At 53.4% G+C, this 19,837-nt stretch overlaps 1 protein-coding gene across 1 annotated transcript in view; it reads left to right on the top strand.

Annotated features, from left to right (window-relative positions):
* Window positions 1-5,388: 5,388 nt before the first annotated feature.
* Window positions 5,389-19,837, top strand: part of RAB6B (RAB6B, member RAS oncogene family) — a 49,576-nt gene continuing 35,127 nt past the window's right edge. Inside the window, exon 1 of the mRNA XM_070433432.1 lies at window positions 5,389-5,622. Coding sequence (XP_070289533.1) covers window positions 5,553-5,622 — 70 coding nt within the window. The 5' untranslated portion in view covers window positions 5,389-5,552. The remainder of the gene's footprint in view (window positions 5,623-19,837) is intronic.

Here is a 19,837-nt window from a genome sequence, read left to right as displayed (position 1 = left end):
AAGGCACACCCGTTGTGTGGTTACCCATCCCAGGTGCAATCACGCCGGGGAGGAGAAGTGCAGACAGACCGATGGATACCTGCATGGCTATGCAGGGGTAAGTGGGGGCATGTGATGGCGTCACCAAGGTGATAAAGGCTGGTTCCCTAAGAAATTGGGGATCGGGGGCAGCAGGGGCAAGTTTGTTCATCAGGGGCCTTAGAGTGAAGGTGTTCTGGGCAGAGGGGACTGCTGGAGTGAAGACTCAGAGATAAGAAAGCTTGATGTATGTTTGCATGAAAAACGGGAGGGAGGTAGTGCACACAGTTGCAAGTGGATGGAGGTGAAGTGTGCTGGGAGGGAGGGTGGACCAGGCACACCTCCTTTAGTAACTGGGGTAATGCCTGTGCATGATGGGAGCCACGGACAGACTTTTAACAGAGGCAAGGTGCAGCCAGATTTCTGGGTTTAAAAGGCCAATGGGGCATGTATACTTGAGAAAGGGAGTCTGGCTGGCAAGGTAGGGAGGGAGGCCTCCTTCTTGCCATCATGGCCACTGAGCAGGGAGAACTGGCACTGGAGATCAGAGCTGGGATGCTCTAGCGCAGCAGCGGTTCTCAACCTGTGGGTCACGACCCCTTTGGCGGTCAAACGACCCTTTCACAGGCGTCGCCTAAGACCATCCTGCATATCAGATATTTACATTATGATTCATAACAGTAGCAACATTACAGTTATGAAGTAGCAACGAAAATAATTTTATGGTTGGGTCACAACATGAGGAACTGTATTTAAAGGGCCAGAAGGTTGAGAACCACTGCTAGCGGGTCCAGAGCCAAGGGCAGGACCAGCAAGCAGTGGGAACATCCCAGAACGTCCTGGTGGCCAGGCTGCGTGCTGCCCGGAGTATGTGCTGGTGTACTGAAGCTGGTCCCTGCACCGGAATGTGCTGTTTACAAGACAGACCGTCTGTTCCTGGGCCCAGAGCAAGGGTTCTAATTGGCCCACATGACATTTATATTCTTAAATTCAGTACAAACATTGGGAGAGTTTGCATCGTGGATTTTCTCCTGAAAACCCTGGGCCAGCACTCCAGCCTGGTCAGAGGAGACATAGGCAATGACTGCTGGGGTCCAACCCCAGTGGGTCCAGGGGTCCCCAAAGGTATGGACGGAGTCGGCGAAGAGGGAATGACACGGAGACAGCCTTCAGTTGATCAGCAGCCTAGTCAGGACCTCTAGCCAGGATCTCCAGTCAAAGTTCTGGTTGGGATCTCCAGCCAAGTTCTGGTTAGGATCTGATGAGGATCTGATGTTTATTGTCTTGTTACATCTGTATTTATAACAGTTGATTTTAATCCTGTCAATTTCTATTGCAAAGGTTAGGGCGTTTCTTATCTCCATTCCAGGGAGTAAAGATTATGTAGCTTAAGCGTGATTATTTGTAGTTAAAGTGATTAACTACCCGCCTGGCACTTAGTTAAGGGGTTGTATCCCCTCCCTAACCTCAGGGAAAAATCCCCACTTGGGGAAACAACCTTTCTCGGAGAGGTGACCTTGGTTAAAACACATGGCGCTAAGGAGAGCAAACATAATAAGAACAATATGCTATATATGCCAGGTCCCTTGAAACATATGCTGGGAAGATGTTTCTTTCCTGCAGCGACTGTGTCAAGCAGCAAGGATGGACCGGCTTCTGGCAAATGACTACTTGTCCAGGGGTTGTGAGCAAACTTAATTTCCTATCATAAATGGAGTTTGCAACTCTAAATGAACATTCTTTTTTTTTCTTTATAACGAGCATCTTGATAACTACACTTTTCCTCTAACAAACATACAAAATAAAACAAGCGTTGCTATTTCTAAGGATTACATTCCAAAGAGAATTAACAGTAAGCTAGAGTTAAACTGTGGAAGTTTAGAGAGCATGCCTGCCAATAAACTACTCAAGGTAATGATGACAAGATTACAGCAAGAAGAGAATTAATTTTTTTTTTTAAAATTTCCCTCTTATATGAAGGAAAACCAGTATGAGTTTTGTAAAAGGAATGCATACTTATTATAAATTATTCAAGCACTCCTAGAGGTTAAAAAATTCAAATGCCACTGCTCATAAATAATTAGCAGTTAAAGGGGTATCATTCTAGAATCTTTTCATGCTTGTGTTCCAGAAAGGCAAACCAGGTGTATTGAAATATTTTGATAAATATGTGATTGTTTTATATATACTATTTGTAATGTTATTGCATTTCATTTTATTTGTATATAAAACTTGAAAAAGAAATCCAAAGGAATCTGAAAGAATAGTAAAATTTCAAATAAGTGTTTATTAGCCTCAAGAGATTGTATTTTTAAAGATCCTTCTATAATTACAAAAATACTTTGGAGGAAACAAAACACATTGAGTTTATAGTAATCATTTTTACGTTCTACATGTAGGCGTTATCATTTAACTCCCTGATGTGAAAGATCAGGACATTACATCCAGAACCTTCCTTTCCCCTCCCCCACATCTTCACATATTGTGATATTAATATTTAAAGGCACACCGTGTTTACATTTCAGTTTGTCAAATGTTTGTATTAATATTATTTCACTGTTAAATGTTTCCAAATCTTACCACAGCCTGTCTCTGGCTGCCTAAAAAAAAAGAAAAAAAAAACCCCCAATGATAGAGAAACTGCAGAAATGAGATGGAGGAGTTAATACAAAACTATGACTAACCCCTGAGGAAGCTCACGCTGGGGTGAACCCATGACAAGTTAGGAGGAATCTGAGGTGGAGGAGGCAGGTACAGAGGTGGGAAGATAGGGAAAGGGAGAGATTTTAAGTTCTGTTCATGCTTCTCTCCCACAATATCCCAGGGAAGGTGACTGGTGGCCTCAGCCACTGGCAGAAAGAAATCAGTGGCGAAAGCTTGGCTGCTCAGGAATGCCAGAGCCATCTCAGAGCCATGCTGGGTTGAGATTCTGATAAAAACAAATGCAGGCTGACCAGCTGCCCAGGCACCTATTCTTCCATGCCCTTCCCTCCAATCCCTCATGGATGGCAGATGAGCACTTCAAGGACAGCCGATGATCTGCTCATGAATGATGGCTGGCCATTCTAGAGATCTTATCTCCTTTAAGTGCTTCTTTCCACCCCTCCCCCCCCCCCCCCCCCCCCCCGCCCCAAAGATTTAAAGAGGAATCCCAGACTAGAGAATTTTCTCTGTGAAATGAAAGCAAAAGGGATGTTGAATAGCAATTCTGGAGGACCTGAGGCTCTCCATCCTAGGGCTCATCCCCACCCCTTCCTTCACAATCACCAGGAGGGACAAAAACAGACCTTCACTGTAGCCCTGACACGTTAGCAGACTGGGCGACTGATAAGCCACAAGGGAAACGTGCTTACTAGCCAAAATCAGTAGAGACCTGAGGAGTAAAACCACCATGAAATACATGCAATCAACTAAACACAAGACACAGATCAGGAGTGTAAAAATAAGTATAAACGATATAACAAATATATTCACAGATATAAGAGAGAATATTGAATAAAATGAAGAAGGAACAAGAAGCAATAATAACAATAATAAAAAAGAACCCAGTGCTTCTTTCGATGGGAGAATAAGTAACTCATTCAGAACACCAAGAAAAACTAGATACAGTTTTTAAAAATATACTTGAAGGTATTGGAGAGAGAACACAGTAGTCAAGGAGTAGACCTGGATCTTGGAGAAAATGGGAATCAAGAAAAGTGTGCTGCACATTTGGATGACTTCTGCCCCGGGGGCATTTATTAATTCGGACAAGTCAGCTGAGAGCTAAGCAGTGTTTTAGTCTGTTTCAAAGGCGTGAGGTAAAAAAGTTATAGAGTCTAGGGCTCATGTTGGGATGAGGACCCAAATATCTGTAGTATCGTAAGTCTGAGCTGCAAGTAGACCTGCTCTCACAGAGATTTCAGTCCAGCCACAAATCATCTCAGTCTCTGAAACTGGATTCTTAAAAATACCAGTTTGCTAGAATTTCTGAAAGCCTGGCATAAACAAATGCAAGGCCTTCTTAGAGAAAGAGAACAGGTCCTCTAAGTCCTAGGTTTCAAATATGCAAATTAAAACTGCTGTGAGAAGTCACTACAAATCCACCAGAATATCTAAAATTAAAAGACTTGCAATATTAAATGCGGGCAAGGATGTGAAACATTCGAACTCTCACATTCCACTGGTGCTTGTTATATTTACGAAAGCAAACAAACACGTACAAGAATTTTCATAACAGCAGTATCTGTAATAACCAAACATTGGAAACCACTGAAATGTCCCTCTACAATAAATGGATAAATAGACTGATATAGTCACACAATGGAACACTATATAGCAGTGAAAATGAACAGCCCTTTTTAAAAAACTTAGACCACCTGGCGGTAGGACAGTAAGAAGGCAGTTTTGTAAAGCCTTCATTAATCTGAATGCCTGGGAGAGCTTCTACTCTCGGCCTCAGCTCCTTGCTCTCTGTGCCTTAATGGGTCAGGTAAACACAGAGGCGAATGGGAGGTTGCAGCCCTGACCTCTGGCAGCTCACTCTCCATACACCTAGTTGTTAGGGCAAGGAGTGGTGTTGTCAACCGGCGGCCCCGGGGTCAAGGAATCCAGGGCACTGTCCTCGCGATGGCCATGCAGATATCTAGGGCGTCATTGCTCTTTCTCTGCCAAAGGGCAGCTGATTTAGGAGGCGCCCAGAGGAGGGATCTGGGCCAAGAGAAGGGGTGGAGGTAGGGGGCAGAGACCACACGGGGTGACAGCAGAGCCCTCCGCACACACACAGCCCACCACACCCTGGCTCACTCCCCACCTCCTTTCCTTTCCGCCCTCTCGGGTGGCTGCGCGGTGCATCAGCGTCGCGCAAGGGGGAGGAAGGGACTGGCATTTGGTTTAAAGACCAGAAGCAAATGTCCCCTGACAATTTCATGTCATTCTTCTGGATTCAAAGGAGGGGTAGAGTGGTGAAGACAGACGCAGAGGGGCAACGGGAGACGGCCGGACTCGGGGTCTGCCGGAGGGAGGCAGGGCGAGGCGGTTCTCTCCTGCCCGGGTGCGGACTCCGGGTGGGCGGACCGACGCCCCCAGCCCCGCAGAGCCGCGAGCCCCGCATGACATCAGAGGCCGGGGAGCGCGCAGAGCGCAGGCGCCGGCGGAGGAGGGGGCGGGAGGAGACGGAGCCGCGCGGCCGGGAGAGCGCTCCTCCGCCCCGCGCCGTCCCTGCGCCCCGCTCCGCTCGCGCCTCGCCGTCCGCGCCGCGCCTCGGGCAGCCAGAGCGCGCCTCTCACACCGCAGCGAGCGCCGCCCGCCCAGCCCAGCCCAGCCCAGCCCAGCCAGCCTTCCTCCTCCTCCTGCTCCTCCTCCTCCTCCTTCGCCGCCGGACACGCAGCCGCAGGCCGGGGCCGGGACGCAGCTGGGGAGGCAGGGACGCGCGCAGCCAGCCCTTCCCCCTCCGGCTCCCGCACCGCCGGCCGCCTCCCCGCGCCCTCCTCCTCTCCCCTCCCGGCTCCTTCGCTTCTCCTCCTCCTTCTCTCCCGGCCCCGGCTGCCAGCACCATGTCCGCAGGGGGAGATTTTGGGAACCCACTGAGAAAATTCAAGTTGGTGTTCCTGGGGGAGCAGAGCGGTAAGTACCCCCGCTTAGCCTCTCGGCGTAGCGCCGTCGTCCCCCCGCCGCCAAATCGCCCACCCCTTTGGGACCCCGGCCCCGGCTGGGAGAGGCCCCTCCACGCCCGGGTGGAGGGAGGGATGGGCTTTGGAGGTCGGGGCGGCTCGGGCGGGGCCGGGCAGGGAAGGGACCAAGGATAGAAAACGCTGGGGCCAGAGATGGGGGTGACAGTGGGATCTGGGGTGGGGGCTAGGGGTGCGGTGCAGGTGCAGGTGCAGGTGCAGGTGCAGGGCAGCGGGACGGGAGGGCGGAGGCTCGCTCGGCGGCGCAGACCGAGGCGTGCAGGCGCCGGGCTCGCTGGCTCGCTGGCTGGCTCGCATTGCGGCAGCGGCTGCGGGCGACCGGGCAGGTGGCGGGGCGCCGGCGGGGGTCGGGAAGAGGACAGACGCCCCTCTTCGGTGAAAGAGGTGGGTTTGGCGTCTGCCGACCCCCGCGCAATGCACCGGAGCGGTTCCTCGCGGACCCTGCCCGCAACCATGCGTCCAGGCCCAGAGGCAAAGGGCGGGGGACGGGGGTAAAAACGGACACCTGCTTCCTCTCGAAGGAGCGAATCTGGGCCGTGGGGCGCCTCCTTCTCCTGGCTTATGTACCCTGGCTACTCCCCTGGACACAGAAGGTTCTAGACCCGCTGCCCTTCACCGGCATGTGTCAGTCTCTTTAGGGCTCCGGGGTCTGGGCGATGGCAGCAAGGATTCCCCAACGCGAAGCCGATTTGGGGGATGGTGCAGGGATGCCTCTCACCCGGAGGCGGCGGTGAAGCCTGGCGCTGGACAGAGAAAGGATCAGGCGACACGCCCTGCCCAGCTTCCCCGCACCCCTCCCGAGAGCGCTGGCGGCGGTTCTTCCCACCCCCACCTCCGAGCTCACCGCCCTTCTTGGGGGAGGGGAGGTCACCGTGGCAGCCGGCCAGGGGCGGGGAGAGAGGAGAGATGCGGCTTCCCCGCTGCTAGCAGCCTCCCTTGGGAAAGCATCTTTGAAACCTAGGTGGGTCCCAAGGTGGGAAGACGGGATTGAAGAGCATGGGCCCGTGTGACACCTGTAGGAAGGAGTGGTTCTCAGAACATCCCTCCGGAGACCTCTCACCCTGGAGCTGCAGGCCCTGCCCAGCTCTTCTCAGGGAGAAGGCAGCCCCTGGGGGCAGGACTCCCTGCTCTGGCTCTACGGACCAGACCAGTTCACCGGGTTTGTGTCTTTCTGTGCCAAAGGCCAAGATGCAGGCAACCTTGGGAGGACCTGGTGGGCTCAGGGAACACTGTTACTGTGGTGTGTGTACCTGTGGGTTGTGGGGGTCACATGGCAGTCTCCTGTCTGCGGCCCCTTACCTGGGATGGATGGTAAGGGGGAAGGGTATCAGACGGTGGTCAGGCCCTAGCGTGGGGATGGTCATTTCAGAACAAGGACAACTCAGCCAGCCAGCCCTGTGGCCTGGACTCTGAGTTTCTGATCTTAATAGATTACGGTTTCAGTCCCACTTTTCCCCAGGCCTGGAGGGATTTCAGGGTCTCCCCACCCCAGTGCTGGCCTCACTGGGCCCGGAGCCCTGGGAGAGAACTGTGCAGGGAATTCCGAGCTTCAGCTCCTAGAGCAGATTTTGAGGCGTCGCTGAGCCTCCGTTTCTCTTTCTGTGGAATGGTTACTCGAGGACAATCCTCTTACTCCTGAATGTTTCCCTAGTGCCCCTCGAAGGGCCAGGACCTCGGAGGTTTTCTCAATGAACATTTGTTTATTCCAAGTCTGAGCATGTTTTAGTAAAAGGCCAGGGCTTTGCTGAGGACAATGTCTCAGGTGAGTTTGAGTGGAAACTCAGGGCTCCCTCAGCATCCCTGATGGGCTGAGGCCCCTGCTGAGTCCTGCAGATCCCCTTTTGCTGCTGAAATCACAGAAATTAGAGCTCTGGCCTCAGAGATGGAGCCCCCATCTCCTGGAGTGTTAGGTGGGATGTCTGGGCCCCAGGGATGGGGAGGGCTTACCCAGAATCCCATTGTGGGTCATTAACACTTCTCCTGCTCTCAGTCACTAACATGTCATTGGGGAAATGAGATGACCTTGAATTGAGGAAGCCCAGAGCTGGGGAGTCTTCCTAAGAGAGGGTGAGGGTTGCCACTACCTGGTCAGGCTTGGGGCTGGGTTGGGTGGGAATGCAGGGCTAGTTGATTGGGGGCAGTGTTTGTGGGTCCTTGGAACACGGTCATTATGGATGTTAGTCTCTGCTATCAGTGGGATTGGCTATTGGCCACTCTGGCCCCTCCCAGCAGGGAGTCCTAGGCTCTGAAAAGCTTCCTCCAACATGGGTGTGTCATCAGTGGGTTACCTTGGGTTTTACAGAGCTTTCGGGGTCCCTGAGTTGGGCAGGGGAATGTGCATCTCTGAGTGTGGTGGGACTGGGGAGTTGCCCCTGCAGCCACTGCTGCCATCTCAGCTGAACACAGTTTTGCCTGTGTTGGTCCTTTGTGCCAGCATCCTGTACAACCTCTGCAGTGGAGGGAGACCCTGAGCTCTGGCGCTCACTCCACCCCCCCCATCCCCAGCTCTCCCTCCCTCCCTGTGTGACCTCGGAGGTTCCCTCACCTTCTCCACACCCGAGACTTAGTAGCTGGGCTTGCCTGTATGAGCTGAGTCCCCTGGGAAGGGGCCAAGGGAGGGATCTGGAGAGATGTGGTCTTCTCTGATTTTCTGTGCCCGGCAAGTGTGTGAGGACAGCTGGATTCCAAAGAGGGGTGTCCAGCCTGGAGCCTGGTGACGAGGAGAAGCATCAGGCTTCCAGAGATGCCAGGGACCTGGTTTGAGTGGGAAGCCCTTGAAGAGCCACTCACCAGAGAACACCTCCAGCCGGTGAGAGAGCCCCTGCTCCTGGCAGCAGAATGACCTCTGTCCACTTGACCGTGGAATGCAGGCTGGCAGGGTCAGCCTGGCAGTGGGTAGCTTTGGCGGGAGGGTGCTGTGGACCCAGGATAAGGGGTGTCCTTGCACTGGGAAGGCTGTGCAATTCTGCTGGGACTTCGATGGCTCTCTGGGCTGCTGGCCATGCCCCTGCTGCTGGCAGTGGTGGGGGACAGCCGGGAGACGCACACCAGTCCCCGACGGGGGTATGTGGTGGCAGCTGAGAAGACAGGCACGGGCAGGTGTCTAAGGAAGGAGAGTGGGTCTGGGGGACACATCTTCCTCCTCAGTTCTGATGGCATTCTAAGGGGGCTGAGGTTCATGTCGGTGTGTGTAGTGCGGAGGAGGGATGTGAATGTATCGGATGGGCTGTGGCCTCTTCCGAGCTTCCTTCCCTGGGACTCCTCCAGCAGCAGGAAGATGGATGGACACAACAAGTTCCAGCCACTTTCCCAGGCGGAGGCCGGCAGGCCAGCCCCTCCCTCTGACCAGCCACCTCCCTGCCCTGCCCCTGCCAGTGGTGCTGCTGCAGGTGCCATCCATGTTGAGCACAACCTGAGTGGTGTCCCTAGAGTTGTGTCGCACTGTGACCCTGTGTGCGGCTGCCCCACGGTCCTTATGGCACTTGTTCACTGCCCCCTCTCTCCCTTCCCTACCTCCCTCTTTTGCCCTCCCTCCTTCCATCACCCATTTATTTATTTAATCAGATCGTTGAGTGTCTCCCCGCCTCATGGACCTTATGGTCCACTGGGGAGTGCAGACAGTTGTGGGGATAATTACCGTAAAGGCCTGTGAGAGCCACGACAGCTGCTCTGGAAGCACATAGAGGAGATGCTTCTACAGGCAGCCGGCTGGTGCTCCTGTAGGCCAAGTGCGGGGAGTAGGTCCTCCAGGGGTCGCCCCCTCTCCCGAGAGCCTTGTCTGTCCTTCTCCCTGCTGGGGAGAAAGTGTGTGGGGTGGGGGAGCAGGAGGACAAGGGCGACTCTCAGGTGTCTGGCTTGTTAGTACCGGGAAGGGCCTTTTCCTCCACTTTGGTCCCAGTCCTCCAGGGTAAGGAGCCTTCATTGCCCCCTCTGCCCCCCCCCCCCCCCCCCCCTGTCTGGTGGGCTCACCCTCCCCAGCTTAGCCTGAACCCTGCCCTCCTGCCACCCAGAGCACCCACAACCACCCTTTGCTGGCCTGGTGGTTGTGCCTGAAATCCGTACCAGAAGTTTTTTCTCTCCACTGACTCCCAGACTGGCTGGCTCCCCTGGGCACTCACCATGTTTGTTTTTTCCTGAGCAATTTAAAAAAAACAATCACATGCTGCTCTGTGACTTCTGTTATCTCAGTTACTCGGGATTTTAAAAAATGTTTCTTAGCTTTTTCCCTAAGTGCAAAAACCCTAACTGAATTTGAAGCCCCTTAAGGGCAAAGTTCAGAAGGTTAAGAGGCCGAGGGTTTAGTTGTCAGTCCCCTCCCCATCTTCAGGAGGTTAAGGATCTCAATTTGGAAATGATGAGGTTATCCTGCTGTGTGAGATTTGCTGCTGGCCCATCAACAGATTAATAGTGAAGGGAGTCACCTGGCTGGTGTGGCACAGTGGTTGGGCATCGACCCATGAACCAGGAGGTCATGATGCCAGGTCAGGGCACATGTCTGGTGTTTTGGACTCGATCCCCATTAGGGGCGGTGCTAGAGGCAGCCAAACTGATTCTCTCTCATCACTGATGTTTCTCTCTCTCCCTTTCCCTTCCTTTCTTTGAAATCAATTTAAACACACACACACACACACACACACACACAAAACATTTTTTTTGAAAGGGGGAAGGGAGTCAAGGCGGCTTTGAAACAGGCTTCTTCATCCTGACACAAGCCAGAAGACTTACCAGTGACGCTTAGAATCTTTCCCAGACAATTAGACCGTTTAGTCTTGGTCATGCCCGACTCACACGGTTCATCTCATTCTCAGGGCGCCCCCATCCCCACCACCATCTCTGAAGACCTATGAGGAGGCAGTAAGGCCACCAGAGGTGGGAAGGCAGGGACGCACCCAAGCCTGATGCCAGCAGAGCTCACTGTGAGGTCTGGGGTCGATCACCAAACTGTCCTGCACCTTGGGTTTCTCAGCCTCGCCTTCTCTCCTCCCAACCTCTCTCTCGTCCTCCGTGTCTGGAATGAGAGAGGGAACCTTGGATGTTGAGTACAGACCCAGAACCTTTGCTTCCTTTGCTGAGAGAGGTGTGTGCGACGTGAGAGTCAGACACCAAGATGAGAATTCACCTGTACTTGGTGGAAGAGAAAAGTTGCGCCTCAGTGCTAATGAGAGACAACAGAACTCACCAGAAGAGAAATAGAAATGGGTAGACTATGTTCTGATTGTGCAGATGTAATAGTAATTACCATCTTTTGCATGAATCATTTGCAGCCCCCAAATTACAATGAATCCCATTAAAATATAACAAAATAACGTCATTGTCCTTTTGTGACTTAGTACATTCCTAAAATCAGCCCATGAACATTTATTTATCCTTATAGGTGTCTCCCTGGCATTGCAAACTCACCTGGGGCAGGCCTTTGAGGGGCTATCACCTGTGTCCCATCCCCATCCCATCTCTTCCACTGTTGCTGAATGAATGAACCATTGCATGTGCAGGACTGTTGGTCTTAATGTAAATAATGTAGAAAAATTGTTTGACAGAGCCATTGAGGAAGATGAGAAAAGGTTCGGTAGAATAGAAAATTCATAATCATCAGGGTGGACTACTGTCAAACTGCTGGGCATTTTCTCCACTGTCCTTCGGTCTGTCATCCTATTCTAATTCTTACCAGAGAAGAGAAGAAGGGAGAGGTTGCCAGGAGGAAGTACTAGCCATGCCCTGATATGGGCAGATTTGGTTAGAGCTAAAAGACAGGCTGCAGGAAAAGGGTGGGCCCTGGGCAGGGCTAGATTTATAACTCCTAAGAGAGGTTCTTTACTGTTCCTTGGGGCTTGAAATTTCCAATTTCCTTTATTATTTTTATAATTTTTCCCTTAAACTAAGTGAGATCTTTAAAAAAAAAAAATGTTCAATGCTATGAATACTTTACCAATTTAGTAAAATTATTTCTTTTTAGTAGAAAAGCATATTTATTCTGGTCTCTTGGTAACAAGACCAGTGGTGACCCAACCACGTGTTCTGGGACAGGTAACACCTGTTCCCAGGTGGTGACATACCCAAAGAAATAGCTGGGTCCAGGAGGAAGCAGATTATACCTCGCCCATGAGTAGAAAAGAACCTTTAAGCAAAGGCTTCTTCCCGGAAATACATTCAAAGACTGGCAGCCTGGATAGGTGCCTGGACAGAGGGGTGGGGAAGGGGGGCAGTAGGGTCTGGGACGGGGAGGGAGAGGGAGACCTCAGTTGTGTGCCTTCTGTGCTGGAGACCACAGGTTTCTTCCAGCACTTGTGGGTGATGGGCATGTTACTTAGTGGGGTTTCCCCAGAGGACGGGGCTTCCAGTATTGAGGTAACCAGCTTACCCAGCTTCCCCTGTGGCTGGAGAGGAGGTGAGGGTGAGTCACAGAGGCTGGGTCGGCCATGAGCTGGCACTTTGTTCTGAAGGAAATGGGGAACTGGTGGAGGATGCTCAGGTGGCTCAGTCCCCTCTACACGTGGGAAGGATGGTCATTTTAGGGCCTTGGAAGGAGGATGGATGGGAGGGGTTCTGAATGAGTCTGTCTGTCCTTCCTGACAAAATGGAGCCAACCCTCCTGTGTTCCCGTATCCCTCCTCCCGTTAACCTCAGATGGCACCTAGGAACACTGCCCGCAGCCCTGCACGGGGCACCCTGCAATAGACGTGTATTCACCCATTTTGCAGGTCAGGGGGCAGATGATCAGTGAGAGCTGGTCATGCCCAGGGACTCACTGCTAGCGTGGAAGGATTAGGATTCAAACCCAGTCGCTATGAGAAACACAGTGATCTATTGGGCCTGGTGCCTCTAAAGAAGGCCCAGGCCAGGGAGGGGGAAGATGGGACAGAAGGCCACGGCAGCCTTATGGACTTGAGGTCACTTATAAATGCCTCTTAGGGAGTTCATCAAGCTCTTAGCCAAGGAGGAGCCAGCAGATCACAGTATGGGGGTGGACGGGAAGTCCTTTGAATCTCCTAGGCTGGTGAGGGGCACTGGAGCCCAGAGCCGGGAGGAAAGAGGAGGGAGGATATAGGGAGAAGGATGAGTCTCCATGTGGAAGTCTGATGGAGCTGGAGTTGTGGATTGCATAGCAGGCACTCCATCCTTACACTGAGTGAACTGCTTATCTGGAGGTAGCTAAATCTCCCAAGTCAGCCCTCGGCCCACTGCATAGAGGAAAGACACTAGCCAGGTTTCAGCTGAGAACTAAGTACTAAAAAGGGAAGAACTAACCAAAGTAAGTGGCTGGCCTCATCCTCCCCCCAGGCCTGGAGCAGCCAGGGCCCTGGAGACCCTGATTCTGGCCCCGGTCAGCCGCCAGCCAGTTGTGTGGTTGGACAAGCCCTATCCCATCTCTGGCTTTCTCCATGTGTCCCCAGAGGTTGCTGGACTGAGTGACCACTCCAGCCAATGGATCTCTAACTCTTGCTCATAATTCAGTGCCATCTTAGAACATGATGCCAAGCCAGTAGCACTCCCATCCTGGAGAGATGGCACTGCTGGTCAGAGGGATTAGAGGGGCTGCAGGGATGAGGGTGTGGGATCAGGGTGTCCGTCAGCTATTTTACCCCTGGATCTTCTGCCAGCAGGCCCCAGCGCAGGGTTCTTTCCAGCCTGCACCCTCTTCTCCTGGGAGGCAGTCTTGGCCCACCTCCCTGGGCTCTGCTCTCCCTCGTGTGCCCCCAGGGTACTCTGGCTCGTCCATCTGAGGTTGTATTTGGCTCGGGTTGCCAGGCAACAGGGATGGAGCTGTCCTGCCCCTCCTGCTGGCAGACATTTATTCTGTACAGAGGGGACCTATGATGAGGACAGAGCATGTGACAGCTCCCAGGTACTCCATCTCTAGGACACTTCCTTCTGCAGCCAGGCAGCAGGGTGTAAGCAGGGAAGGCAGGGAAAGGGCCAGCACCTAGAGAGGTTTGCAGTGTGTCCACCAGACGAGCCAACTTACTGACGCCGCCCCAGCTCCTACTCCAATCCCATCTCTCACTCCATCCTCCTCAGGCCCGGCTTCCTCCCTAGCCTCCCCCCCCCCCCCCCCCCATGTCTGGATGGTGTTGAGATGGAACAGGACCACTCTGTGCTCATTTTCCTCACCAGACACTGGGGTGATTATTGCCTTGTTGGGGTTTCACGAAGACTAAATATTTCACTGCATGGCACGTGGTAAACGCTCAGGTGATAGGTAATTTTGTTAATGAAATAGTGACAGCAGCCCCCCTCTGTAGATGGATGAGGGGAAGATAGGTAGGGCTGCGAGGTTTTGAGAATCATTGATCTGTCAGTTTTGTGTCGTGAGCTGCAAGGCGCACATCCGTGTGATCTGACAGGAAGAGCTGCATGTCCCCTTTTATAAATGAAGACCATGAGGCTCTGAGAGGTGGAGACTTTCACATGGCGTGCAGGACCCAGAGTGCTTATTGCTGAGCCAGGAAGGGCACCTGGGTCTCTGACTCCCTGGTGGGTGTTTTCCCTGCTGCCCATCCCGGCAGGAAGTGGGACAGACTCACCCTACCCTGCTCAGTGGGACCCCCACAGCTGCTCACGGAAGAGCACCTCATGTTCATAGCTCTGGTACTTCCCTGGGAGCACAGCCCAGGTGGACTGCAGGGGCGAAGGCTTTGAGGCATGTGATTAGAACAGCAGCTGGCGAGGTAAGCAGGTCATAAGTCCCAGCCAGACAATGTTCAGTACCCAGCAAGGCTATGGGCGGGTTCTGCTGGGGTTGTCAGGGAAGGCTTCCCGGAGGAGGTTGTGCACAGTGAGCAGGACTTCTTGGGCAGACAAAGGTGGGCATGGCAAGTAGAGGGCCAGGCTGTGTCAAGGCCGAAGGTTGTAAAGGGCTTGGGGATTCCGGATAATGGAGTGTGTGGTGCAAGGTGGCTGGGCTGTGGCCTAGGTGGGCATAGCGTGGTGGGAGCAGGAGCTGTGAACTTGGACAAGTAGGTGAAGTCAGGCCCCAGAGAGCCTCGCTTCCACATGCAGGAGTCAGGGTCTTCCCTCCAGGCACTGGGGTTTGGATTAAGGAGGGACATGATCATGGATTAGAAGAAGAAGGTGAGGTGGGGTCCGATTAGAGACAGGAGATCCAGGCGGCCTGAACCAGACAAGGCTGGGGACATTCTGAGGATAAAATGAGAGGAGGGCTCGTGAGAGGGTAAGCCAGGGTTTCTCCTCTGGCTTGAAGTGCAGCCCCACTGGGGATGTCTGTTTCCCTGATGCTTTTCTGTAGAGTGAGGACGCAGGAACAATGAAGGCTTGTCGAGGAGGAGCTTGGTTTTTCCCTGCAAGGTCACACCATCCTCAGATGTACCGAAACTGGCCACCTTGAGCTCCTCTGTCCTTCCTGCCTCCACAAGCCCTGGGTTTCCTGACTGCTTCCGTCCTGCCAAGGGGGTGCTCCAGGACGCTGGCAGCCCTCCCAGACTCCCCCCTTCTGCCACCTGCCCAGGGCAGAATGGACTACCCCGTGAGGAGCTGGCTATTAGACATCTGTGCTCCCCACCCTCTGGTCATTGGGTCTGTGAGCTCCCTCTGCCCCGTGGTCATTGGGTGCGGGAGCTTCCTCAGATCCCCCTGGTGACTGAGTGTGAGAACTCCCTCCACTCTCTTGCCATCCGGGGCGCAGGCCGGTGTGTGAGCTCCCCCTCCCTTGCTAGGTTCCTCTTCCAGGGACACTTGACTCGCTTTCTTTGCTTTCTCCCAGGGATTCCCTTGCTCTTCTCTACCAGCTTCCAGCTTCCCAGTAAGCTCAGGGGTCCCTCAGGACTCGAGGGAGGCAGTGATGTGTAGGGGAGAGCGCCCCTCTCTGCCTTGGAGACAGAAACCCAACCTTAAACTGGCTGCACAAAAAGCGAAAGGGCAAGAGCCATGGAGCCAGAGTGGGGGTGGGGCTGCCATCCTGAACCCAGCCCTAGCCCGGAGCAGGCAGCCTGTTCAGGCCAGTTGGTACAGTTCCCTGCCTGCAGGCCAGCTCATGGTCTGTTCTCGAGGCCTGAAACCCCAGCCTCCAAAGCCCTGGTGACCCCTGCTCCTTGCTCCTCCTGCCTTCTGTCCAGGCAGGGCCCGTGGAGGTTACTGAGCGCCACCTGCACTCCTTTACCAGGGGGCCTGGTGGGTGGACAATATCCTATTATGCATCATCAGTGACCACAGCATGTTTCCGTCACCACCCATGGCCCTTTGCGCAGTGCCAGCGTAATTGTCTCTGAGGTCAGGGCGGGTAAGGAGAGCTGTCGCCTCGGCTGGGTGCTCAGCAAGGGTGTCTCCCTGCCAGGATTGCTGGCCTGGAGAAGAGCTGGCCTGGAAGCTGGCCACAAGCAGCTCAGTTCAGCTTTGACTTGTGGGAACATCCGCTGGTCCCCCAATGCCCCTACCCCTGAGGCAGAGGCAGAACCAAAAAAAAACCAAACCCATTCCTGGTTCGGGACTGGAGAGTTGCGCCTGTGGCCTCTGTAGCAGAGACAGGTCTCTCTGGGGGTGGCTAATTCTGAGAGAGGCTGACCTGTTGCTGAGCGGGGAGTAAACGCTGCACAGACTGAGAGGGTAAAGGGAAGCATTTAGAACAATTGTTTCTTGTTGATTTCCTCTTCCAATGAAGGGAGAGGGCTAGGAGAGAAAAACGGGTGTGAGGGGAAGGGAGCTGTGAAATCACGGAGATGGAGGAGGAAGGTGCTACCACCAGACACAAGACAGGCTTAGCGACGAGCTACAGCCTGTCTGTGACCATGACCTGGGGCTTTGAAAAAGGAGCTACAGCCTGTCTGTGACCATGACCTGGGGCTTTGAAAAAGCCAGGGTGGTTTGCTGCTCTAGTGGCGCTGTCCACCCCTGGGTTCTGACCAAATGGAATAGAATGCGGACGTTTCCCACGGAGGCATTACTGCGTATTGGACCAATTCTGTTTTGTGTGGAGGACGAGGTGAGCAGCGGGGCTGCTGCTATAATGATGGCAGATAACCTGCAGCCAGGAGAACAGGAGGAGTGGAGAGAAGGGTCCTCACCTTGCCCTGGGGATCAGGGAGGACAGGACGCCCATCAGCTTCACTCCCCCCGTGCTGCCAACATGGGGCATCAGAGAGCAGACTGAGCTGTCTCCTTCCCCAGCAGTTCCCAGCTCCAGCAGTTCCCAGGCTGGGCTGCTGTGAGTAGGGTGTAGTGTTGGGGGCAGGAGATTTTTGTTTGGTTCTGTGCTCTGTGTTAGAACCTCTGGGAAGGATTTCTTTTCAGGGAGAAAAAAAAAGACTGTTATCAGATTAGCCCCTTATTTTTAGGATATTAACAGATCCTACGTGTACCACCAAGACCCAGACATTCTCCCCTGATTCTAACTCATTAAGTCTCCCCCACCATTCCTCCATATCCAGCCAAAACACTGCAGGCTTCTGTCCAGGCCAGAATATGAAATGCAGGCCTGAAAAGGTGCCCAGCCAGCCTATCCACCCTGCTCCTCCCCCACCTACATCAGAAGAGGGCAGAACCCCAGATGTTGGTCCAAAAGAACTTGGCTCCCCTCCTACCTCCACCATGCAGCAAAAGCGCCAAATAAGGCCAGGTTCTGGTGTGGACAGCAGTGTTGGCTTATCCATCCACCTCCGCTTGGGGGAGGCCTGGGTGTGATGCGGGAGAACTGGCTGGGCAGTGTGCAGAAATACTCAGTGAAGGAGGCACCACAGGGGTCAGCCCCTGCCCACTCACAGCCTCCCTCCAGGCCAGCTGGTAGCTTCAGTCTTAAGACAGAGAGACCTGTGAGGTGATTAGCTACCTCACCAATACAGGAAAGAGGGTGGAGGCTGAGTGAGGAGTAGAGGCAGCATCTCTTAGGAACCTGTGAATGTGTGATGGTATGGTAGACATGACCTAAGGTGACCCCCCAGTGACTCACATCCTTGCATGGTCCCTTCCCCTTGAATGCACTTGGATCCTGAGACATGCTTCTAGCCAATATGGTGTCGTAAAGGTGATGGGATGTACCTGCCAAGTGTGAGAGGGTCTGTGAGGGGGCCACGTGGCAAGGAACTGTGGATGGCCCCTAGGAAAAAAGAACAGCCCCTGGCCCACAGCCCCTGAGAAAATGGGGACCTCAGTCCTCCAGCCACAAGGAACTAAATTCTGTCAGCAACCTCAGGAGTTTGGAAGTGGATCCTGAGCTCTGGAAAGAAACATAGCCCAGCTGATACCATGATTGCACCCTTGACAGACCCTGAGCAGAGGACCCAGATAAGCTGTGCCCATACTCCTGCCCCACAGAAACTGTGACATAGTCATGTATGTTGCTTTGAGCTACTAAGGTTGTGGTGTTTGTTACACAGCACAGATAACCGATACAGATGGGGTGAAGATGTTTGAGGGAGGGAATGCCTCAGAGATGCCCTCATTTCGCAGACGAGGAGTTGGAGCACCCAGGAGGGGCTGTGGCCTGCTCCCAGTTACAAAGCTGGCTGGGGCCACCCGCAGCAGGCACGAGGGAAGCCCCTGGGAGCTGGGCTCTGGTTCCCACTCTGCTACTGCTCTCCCTTCATGTGGCCTTGAGCAAACTCTCCTGCTTCTGCACCTTTGATTTTTCTTGTCAGATTTTCTAGGTACCTTCTTGCCATGACTTGGCATTTTGAGGCTACTCTGATCTGAGATCTTTCTGGAAGCCAGCCTTCTGCTCCTTGGTACTGTTTATTCTTTGCTCTTCCTTGGCCCCTCCCGTGTTGTGTTTCCACTGGGACTTTAGGAGGCAGGGTCTTCTTGTCCTGGGTACACTTGGACTCAGACAAACCTCTGAGGTGGAGCTCTTCTTGGCTGTGCACGGGGAGAGGTACTGTCTGGCCATGACCCTGGGGCTGTGTGATCTTGGGCAAGTGGCCCCTCTTCTTCACCTTCACAACTTCTCAATTCAGTGAGCAGCTTGGACAAGATCAGCTCCAGAGCTCTGATGGCTTATGCCATCTGTGGTGCTGCTTTTGAGATGGGCTCCTTAGGGCCCGGAGCTTGTGGGGTGGAAACAGGTGAGCCTGGCTATCTCCCTGTCTTGGTTACCCAGGCATCCAAACCCAGGGGCAGACTTGGGTATTAACCCAGTTCCCCTTACTCCATTCCCATGGCCTGGCCCTCTGGCCACCCCGAAGCCTGACCAGCAGTCATTTCTGGTCCAACAGGGGTGGAGACACAGGTGCCTATTGGGTGGTCCTTGGAATCTAGAGTGCCTTTTCCATCCCAGAACACAACACTAAACATTACCTGGAAGCCTGTCCCTACTCTTCGAGTCAGTCCTGAGCAGGTGACTTTGAGTCTGTCCTGAGGGCAGGAGGAGGCTTCTGTCTTTTGAGAATGGGGAAGTCTACATGTCCATTCTTTCTCACCAGCTGACTGTGGAGGTGCAGGGCCTGGGATTGCACCCAATTTCTCCTTGTCAAAGCGGCAAGGTGAACAGCACTGTGCAGGCTGTGTGAGGACAGGAGTGAAGCTGGGCCAGCAAAAGTGCCAGGAACAGCTCCCTAGGCTCGTGGAGAACTCAGAGTCAGCACCCAAGACTGTCCACCCCAGGGGTTCCTCTGAGAGGGGGTGGCATCTGGGAAGATGCTCTGCCTACAGCCACCTACAATCTGGAGGCCATCTTCCACCTTCCTGAGTGAACTTGGCCACAGCTGTGCCCCCAGGGGTGGGAGCTGTGGGTCCATTGTCACAAAGCCCCTCTAACTGGACCTCACCTAACAATCTAGGAAGCACAAGCCATGCCTCTCAACACTTTTCCCCCCCATTCTCACTGCCCCTTTAAGTGAGGCTTTTCACATCAATGCCACCAGCAGTTTCCTTGGCAAGAAAAGGATAAACATGAGCATATATATTACTTTACCAAACACCATGCTGTGGATGGGCCAAGAGTTCCTATCAGTTAAGTAAATTACCAAATTGAATTCGTACTGACCTTGTCAAAAGATCAGCTGGTGATGGGAATTAAGCATACTTGCATTTCTCTCAAACATACATATACTCACTATGAATTAATTCTTCACAGCACCCAGGCAGCCACTCAGACACATGGATGTGATTGGCATGTGTAGGGTCTGGCTGGAACTGGGCTGAGCTCCAAACCAATTGAAATAGACTACATTCTGCTCACCGGTCTGGCTATCCAGGAAAGCCAGACC

This window comes from Myotis yumanensis, unplaced genomic scaffold, assembly GCF_028538775.1.
Source record: "Myotis yumanensis isolate MYYU_CA2020_CCGP unplaced genomic scaffold, mMyoYum1.0.hap1 SCAF_14, whole genome shotgun sequence".
In the NCBI taxonomy this organism is placed as follows: Eukaryota; Metazoa; Chordata; class Mammalia; order Chiroptera; family Vespertilionidae; genus Myotis; species Myotis yumanensis.
Note: the sequence above shows the minus strand (reverse complement) of the source record. Positions and strands in the feature narration are given on the sequence as shown.